This window comes from Gobius niger (assembly GCF_951799975.1).
Source record: "Gobius niger genome assembly, chromosome: 20".
NCBI lineage: Eukaryota > Metazoa > Chordata > Actinopteri > Gobiiformes > Gobiidae > Gobius > Gobius niger.
The window spans coordinates 4,443,100-4,452,047 of record NC_136871.1 but is presented as its reverse complement, the minus strand read 5'-3'; the positions used below and the strand labels follow the sequence as shown (position 1 = coordinate 4,452,047).

Below are 8,948 nucleotides of genomic sequence, written 5' to 3'. Positions count from 1 at the left end.
AAGATGGGGCTGGAGAAAGTCCAGATCCTGCCATTTTTCAGGCCGCGCAGAGAAACGGTGCAGTGTTGACGTGTTGGTGCAAATGAACATTGGCCATTTTACACAAATCAATCGACTAAACATCAGATTTGAGCGGAGAATATTTTCCCTCGTTCTCCGTTTAAAGGGGGGGTATTATGCAAAATGGACTTTTTCAAGCTTTACATCATGTTATCATGTCATTCCCTCATTAAAAACATGCCTGAAGTGTTGCCTTGGCACATTCACGTATTTTTGAGTAATCTGTAAAAACTCTGATGGCGGCCATTTTAGGGATGGGTTTGGCTGAGTCCTCCTAGGAACGCCCCCCCCCCCCCTCCTGGAGACGCCTCCGAGCTTTCGTCACCAGCCGAGTAACCAACCACTGCTCCTCAGCAGAACCCCCTCCCCACTGATGCCACAGACAGCGTGTGGAGGGGGCGTGTCGGAAAGGCTCAGAGGTTCTTAAAGAGACAGAGGCCTATTTCAAGACATTAACTGCGCAATTTTATACATTTTCTAATTTACTGCATTTACAGACCAACAGAAGGCTTGGTCATCATTGTAGTGTGATATAGACTGGTGCTATGTGATTGAAAAAAGCATAATACCCCCTCTTTAAATGAAGGAAGCGTCTGCACAACGGAAGTGCCGAGACAAAGCAAAAAGATTTTGCTAGAGCAGCGCCCCCAAGCTCCCATTGAGTGTATGTACATTACATTTAACCAGATTCAGAAACGACTTTATTGTACGTATGTATGTACGTGTAACTGACTAATTGCATGACGATTCCAAAACTCAAACGCAAAGAAATAAATCACAAACTTGAAAAATTACCCAAATAGGAGTCCCAGATCTTCAGCCCCGCCACACCTGTGGAGGAACTGAACGTCCAGCGGTGCCAAAGGCTCTCCAAGCGCGCACTGCGCTATTAAGCATCACACCTCCCCAACCGCAGCAGCGGCACAAATCATCACTCATATTACATTAGTGAGCTCGGTTATCGCCATTTTACTCACAACAACAGCGACACCAAAGCATTCCTTACCATTGATGTCTTTGTGTCTTCTCCTCCACATGCGTCACTGCCAACTCCATAAGCTCTTCTGTCCACTTTCATCTCTGTCCTAAAACATCCTCGTGTTGTCAGACTCCGTGTCACCCGTACGTCCGGTTGTCCGGTGACCGCGGCGAGCCTCGGATCTGCGCCGGGTTCCAGTGCGTTTGATGGGGGGAAACGCCTCTCGTCACCCCGGAAATGTCGGTCCTTGGCTCCGCTGCTGTTCTCCACAAAGTCCCGCGTATCTTTCAGAGTTCCTCTGGAGAACGTGGAGCCAAATGTCATTGTAGCCAATGTAATTAAACTGTTGTTAATTTCTCCGCAGTTTCGTCATTTAAGGATAAAAAATATAAAACATTACAGCTGTGTTTAGCTTGCGGGTTTTTGAACTAGATTTGGCGGACACTCGCTCCGTCCAATGAAAACACGTGTATCAGCCAGAGGGCGTCTGGGCAGGTGAGCCTGCGCTCTGATTGGCTGAAGGGTCTCGTATGTCATAATGCGTGTCATATCCAGTAATATTTCTAATATTTTTTTCTAATATTATTATATATTATATATTAATAATTATCATCATCATTATATAATGAACAATCTTAAATAAACTGCTGTAAAGCATTTCTGCTGATGCCTGTGATTTATATGGACAAAGCAGAATATTTGTTGAAAAAAATAAGAAAATATAGCGAAAGGTGTACAGGTAAATGGTATAGACTCCATACTATAGAGTTTAACTATAGAGCGTAGAAGAAGAGGTGGTGTGTAACGCTGACAGGACCCTAAGAATGGGAAATTTACATTAGCACAGATACAGATTCGTCAGATGTAGCTATGAGGCCATTGACCTACCAGGGCGACGATGCATGGTGCTCCCCAAACGACCCGTACGGAGACCCCGAACATGTTACTTGTCCAGGTATGCAGTAGCCAGGGGCGGACTGGGACAGTAAAACAGCCCCGGACTCTGACCAGCCTGGCCCAAATTAGCGTAATTGTGACATTTCCACAAATACATATTTTAACCTCTTACCACCCGCCTAAACCAAATGCATTCTGTCCTCTTTTGGCTGTGTGACACCTCATTTGAAAGCTAAGACCCACAAAACTGACCTTTTTCCTCGCGCTGTTGCTGTGTTGTGTCACCTTTTGTATGTTTTTTTATATTTTCTTTTTCATTTTAGTCACATTTTTGTTGAATTTTTGTCACTTTTTGGTTGAGCTTTTTGTTACTTTTTGTTGAATTTTTGTCACATTTTTGTTGAATTTTCTGTTTGGTCTTGTCAAATGTTCCAATTTTTTGTTTTCCTTTGTTTTTTGCACAGTAATATGATGTCTTCTCTGTTCGTCCAGAGCCAAATCTATTCCGGAAGTTCCAAATGTTTTTTAAGGCAATTTGGCTTTGGATGTGGGCAGATAATATTTCATGTTTCCCAAGGCTCCTTCTTCACCACGTGGTACGAGGGGGCCACCGCGTGGGACAAGTGTGGACTGCAGCACATTGTGATTGGCTGTAGGCTCCCACCTCTCAAGGACATGTTCACCCCCAGGACCCGGAGCGGTGTAGGTCTGATCACAGCTGACCCTTCTCACCCTGGACACCCTCTCCCCTCAGGCAGGAGGCCCATTTGGACCTGTACCTCCCACCAAAAGAACAGTTGTTCCCCCCCCGCCATCAGGCTAATGAACAAAAAAGAACCCCAATATCTCTGTATCAGACTCATGAATGTAATAACCTGTCCCAGCAATTTGAATCAGTCAAACTTTATTGACATAGCACTTTTCATACATCCACAACGCAGCGCAAAGTGCTTCACAACAAAACAGTGTCATGGTTCTGTCTATTTATGTTCTGTCCCCTGTTTTGGTTTGGTTCTGTGTCTACATCAGCCCCGGTTTGTTTGAGTTTTTGGTTACTTCTGGATTTTGTTATTTTAGTTTTCGTCCGTCATTAAACATCACCAGTTTTGTTGCAGTCCTGCATTTTGGGTTTTTATTTTCTTCACACCACCTCCAACCATGACAAACAGTTACAAACAAGGCAACAACCTTAGAAATAAAAGCTCTTACAGGCTGTCCTGAAAATTTAGACTATTAAAAATAAATAACTAAAAAACGATAATACAATTCTTGAGGAAACATGTTAAAAAAAATTTACAAACATATAAATACATTAAAACAGTTAACTAAAGGCATTAAAATAGATACGTTTTAAGTTTACAACCAGGTCGTCCCTGTTTAAGCACTTCTTATTTTCTTTTTAAAGGAACAGGCCACTGTTTTTCCATACTGAGATATGTTCTCACCTGAGCTGAGACGAGTTGATACAAACCTGTCTGGTCTTTGTGCCCATGGAAGAGCTTGGTCGCTTCTAACTTCACCCCGTTTTGAGCCATAGGAATACATTGGGAGAGGCCAAATGCTAACAACATCTTTGGTCTATCTTTGACCAGACACGTACGTTTCAACTCGCGTAAGCTCAGGTAAGAACATATCTCAGTGTGTAAAAATGGTGGCCTGTTTCTTTAAGTCTAATTAAAAACAAAAAACAAAAAAATCAGCTGTAAAATAATGTGTTACATTTTAAATGCACTTGAGTTTTACAGGCCACGGCAATTGCAATTTTAGCAAACACCGCCCTCTTGTGTTTGGGCGCTGCATTAGAGGCCAATGTTTGGCACAATTTTTTCCCATTTGGCTTTAATCGAATCCCTACATTTCAATTTCAGATAAACAAAGACAACATTTTATTCAGACAAAATTAACATGTTTTACTGCTTGATATGTAAAATAGCAACAACATTAAAGGAATAGGCCACCGTTTTTACATACTGAGATATGTTCTTACCTTAGCTTTGACGAGTTCTTTAGGACCTGTCTGATCTTCCCCCGTGCCTTCAGTCACGTAAACACAGCGCAGACGGCGTTAGCATTTAGCCTCTCCCTCTCTCCTCTATAGCTCCAAAACAGGTCAAGATAGAAGCTACCAAGCTCTTCCACGTTTTCCCTATTTAAATATGGTTACGTGAAGTGTTCCACTACAAAGTATAATGACACAAAATTAAACAATGTGGATTTTCTAAGCGGATAAAAGGGGGAACTATATTGTAAGGCGTAATAATACCAGGAGTAGTTCGAAATCCGCGCAGTAATCTTCACTTTACTGTGCGGATGCCAAAGTACTCCTGGTATTTCTCCATCTGTGAGATCAATAAAGTATCATCTTATCTTATCTTATTCCTTTCAGCCTGCTTGAAATCATGCAGGCTCATGCATGCATGAAGCTAGAAGCCCATGCATTTTCAGTGACAGCTCCAGGATTGTGGAACAAACTTCCTCTGTATATCAAACAAGCCAATTCACTTTGTTTTTAAATCTTGAAACTCCCCTTTTCCTCTTTGGCGGTCAAATCTGGCTGAGAGCTGACATTTGTACTATTGTGACTGTTTTATAATATATTTGTATAGAACTTGCGTACAGTATTTTTGTCAACTGTGTTGTTGTTGTGCTTTATAAATAAAGTTGATTTGGATTAACTACAGATCTGTCGTCTCTTCGGCCAAAATGATCACCAACTCTACACATTTTGCTGACTTGCTTCCAGAATAACTAAAACACATTATGACAGCATGTAAAACACAGAAAAAGTATATACGAAAAAAATATGACTCATACAAGCCACTGTCTCCCCCGCCTCCTCTGCCAGCACGTCACTAATCAAATCCTATAAATGATCTTCCATGTGGACACTTGCTCTGTTGTGTGTTCCAACATCAGGGGACCAAGACCGAGACACGAGAACCCAGATCTTCCATTTCAGTGCACTCTGTAGGTATGACTTTTTATGTATAACTGTGCTCAGTCTTTAGATTAAATTCACAACCTTTACTTAAACTTATGTGATTCCCGTTCAAATTTTCTATGTAAGCTTTAACTGCACTTTTTCAATTTTAGGGGCACCTACGATGAATTTCTCCAGCAGTAACTCCACCTCAGCGGTCGCCCGGGACAATCTGATTAATGCCATTATGAAGAATGTGATCACTGTGATTCTCTGTTTGTCCATCAACTACATTAATGCTACACTGGTTTATACCTTCATGAGGCACGAGGTCAGAGGCAAAGCTATTGACATGATAATTTTACACATAATGTCATTTTAATTTATTTATTTTTCCTATCCAAAGAATTCAGTCGGTCCAATCTCCTCTTTAATCTCTTCTAGTTTTATTTGTGTTTAGTTTGACGATTCCAAAGCAAGGCAAGGCAAGGCAAGTTTATTTGTAGAGCACAATTCATACACAAGGCAATTCAAAGTGCTTCACAGTTGCATAAATATAAGAAAACAAATACAATCAATAAAAACATCAGCATAGAATTAATCAATTACAGTAAGAGGCAAGAGTGCAGATAAGATTCTTTCAGTTATATGCATTTTTAAGTCTTAAGTTTGGATTCGCTCTGTCTTGAGCACTATTTTTAAGTCTTGTTTGGACTCGCTCTTGCTTCCACAATTCATTGTCACGGGTATTGAACATATGAACACATATTGCAATCCACTATTAGCCCTTTAAAGAAGCTACGTCCCGCTGACAGGACGTGCACCATCAAATGCATACCTATACGCACCACAGTCACATTGCCCGACATGTTTCTTGTCAAAATGATAGATTTGGGTAAGACAAAGGTCCCCCTATAAAACGCATAGACATATCCATGTAAAAAATGATGTATAATGTTAATTTTTACAGATATTGTTGACCTGTTTGAAATATACGTTCAAGTGGTGGTATTTTTATAGGCTCAGAGTGTGTTTTGGTTCCACCCATCTCTTGCAGCTGTGGACCTTTATTTTCATCAAAACATTTAGGCGAGAAAAAAGACAATTATTATTGTATTCAGTCCTGTAGTTGATAACTTGCCAATAGTGGCACTGATAGTCATACTGATTGTGGTGGCTAGAGACTCACATGCAAAAGAATCATGTAAATTCCATCAGGGACATTGACAGCACTGGTTTTAATTTGGAGACGTCATTTTACAGGTGAGTGAATCCAAATGAAGGGTTAGGCTTATTATTCCAACACAGTAAACACCAATCTTGGTTTATGTTATGTATCTTGTCCAAAATGATTTGCCACTTCAGTTACATAAATAACCAGATAGTCTTACTGTCGCATATATAATCTGTCACGCAGTTTTTCTTTGTTGCAGATGTTCAACACGAACCCTCGCTACATCCTCTACATCCACCTGGTCATCAACGACATTATCCTGCTGACCCTGCTGACCCTCATTCAAGTCCTGAGCTACATCATTTACACTCTGCACGTGTGGCTGTGCATGCTTTTCATTATCTTTGCTTTATCCGCAAATCTAAACAACCCCATGACTCTGGCGATCATGGCCATTGAATGTTATGTCGCTGTCTGCTTCCCTCTCAGACACGCTCAGATCTGCACAGTGAAGAAAACATACGTCGTAATCGGGATCATTTGGCTGATCAGTGCGCAGTCTGTTCTTCCGGACGTGTTTGTTGCTTTGGCCACGGAACGCATCGACTTTTTCAGCACTCGAGTCTTTTGCCGGAGGAAGAGTATTTTTCGCATGCCAATGAGTGAACAGAAAGACATAATCTTTGGTGCCGTATTATTGGTTATTGTCTGGCTGACTCTTATCTACACTTATTTGAAGATTCTTTTCACGGCGAAGTCGGCCTCGGAAGATGCTAAAAAGGCCAGAAACACCGTCCTGCTTCACAGTTTCCAGCTAATACTCTCGATGCTCACGTACATAGACACACCAATATCAATAATACTGAAAAAGGATTTTCCTCAAAGTGTGTCTGCTATTCGATTTGCTGTCTCCATCGTGGTCAATGTGATGCCACGGATTGTCAGCCCACTGGTTTACGGGATTCGTGATAAAACTATAAGGAAGTATTTGAAAATATATTTGTTTTGTGGCTGGGAAAAATCATCTTTGATCTAAATGATTGATTTCAGAGAATGTGATAGAATGTGTGGCATTTATTTGCAGACATGTACTTTAAATAAAATGCATAGACAGCAGGAAGGCATCGACAGCACACCCTCATCCTTTATCTAATGTGTCTTTGTGTGTAATGTCAACAGTAATATACGTAAGATAAATATTTCTATATTCCAGCATGCCGCCAGGTGTCCTTTCAAATACAAATGCACTAGAAGCTTTTTACTTGTTTTTTAGATTCTAAATATACAATTTCACTTCAATGCAAGTACGTGTTGTAGTTGTAGATTTACAGCAATGACTGAGTTCATTTTTGATGGGGCCTGCTATGAACTCCTGTGTAGTTCGCAGTTTTTCTTGTGTCCCCTGTATGGCTCCGTTTCTTCTGCAACTAAAAACAATTTGGTTTGTGAATACGCCATCTGATCTGTTATTGCAAATTACTTTTAAAATATCACACTGAAAGCAAAGCAGTCATTAGTTTACGTTCATGCTCTCCGACTTGATTATGCCATGCCATATTCTCAGATGGAGGGCAATATACCTCTATGGGTGTAACAGTTTTCAAAAATGCTTTCATTAGGCTTCCGAAATCACAATATACATTTTCACTGTTAAGCAGATGACACCCAGCTGTACTTATCAATGAAACTAGTCGTCCAACTGTCTGGACCTACACCAAGTTTTAAACACCCAACTGTAAGAATATGCAGCCCTGGTGGAAGGAGCACAGGTTTCCTGTAGGGTGTCAACCACCGACTGCGGTAAGCCCATGGCTAGAAACTGGGGCCTCACAGGGGCCAGGCCCAGGAACAAGTGCAACTGAGATAGGAGATCCCTGCGATTCAGGAACTCCCATAACAGACCCCAATGCAGGGGTGCGATAGCCAAAAATTATTATATTATTTAAACCCCTCAAGTTCAGCAGTCGCTGTGAGCCGAGCTGTCTGTTGATCTAAGTAAAATCCAGAGTGTGTACTGTTCTCTCTGCTCTTGTTAAAAAAGTAAAACCCGATCCCAGGCCATACCCAATTGGCTTCACACAGGGCCTCACCAGGACGAACTCGAGCTCTTAGGGCGAAACTGTGACGCCTTTATGTAAGCTCCATCCAATCCACCACGTGCGCGCTCCCTGTCTGCTCTGTTATTATCATGCATGTGTTTGGCCCAGGTGTCTTTGTCTTCTGGCAGGACATAATCTCGCACAAGCTGCCGACCCATGTCAGCCACGCCACCTGCATGCACCATTTTACCGTCATGTCAACACCACTTTGTCATCGGCAATACTCTCCACCAATACATCAAGTGATCCACTAACACTGATGAATAGATAAAATATATATACACTGCTCACAAAAACTTAGGGCACACTCAAAAAACACAATGTAACTCCAAGTCAGTCAAATTTCTGGGATATCAGACTGTCCAGTTAGGAAGCCACGCTTATTGTGAATCAATTTCACTTGGTGTTGTGGAAATTAAACAGACAACAGGTGGAAATGAGAGGCAATTAGCAAGATCACTCCAAAAGAGGAATGGTTTTGCAGGTGGTGACCACAGACCATTTCCCTGTCTTCATCCTTTGTACCGTGTTTTTGGAACACTTTTGCATTTGTCCAGTGTTCTCACCACTAGAGGTATCATGAGGAGCATCTACAACCCACAGAAGTTGCTCAGGGAGTGATGCTCATTCAAAATGGCACGTCCATTCGTGCTGTGGCAAGAAGGTTTGCTGTGTCTCCCAGCGCAGTGTCCAGAGCATGGAGGAGATACCAGGAGACAGGCCAGTACACTAGGAGACCTGGGGGGGGGCCGACCGAGGTCAACAACCCAGCAGCAGGACCGCTATCTGCTCATTTGTGCACGGAGAAACAGGAGAAGC

At 41.8% G+C, this 8,948-nt stretch overlaps 1 protein-coding gene across 1 annotated transcript; it reads left to right on the top strand.

Annotated features, from left to right (window-relative positions):
• Positions 1-5,040: 5,040 nt before the first annotated feature.
• LOC306979499 (odorant receptor 131-2-like) lies at positions 5,041-7,624 on the top strand (the record flags this gene model as incomplete). The annotated part of the gene is made up of 3 exons (XM_079578457.1): positions 5,041-5,187; positions 6,290-6,970; positions 7,595-7,624. 3 exons carry the CDS (start codon positions 5,041-5,043, stop codon positions 7,622-7,624), a joined length of 858 nt encoding a protein of 285 aa, XP_079434583.1.
• Between the last annotated feature and the right edge of the window lie 1,324 nt (positions 7,625-8,948).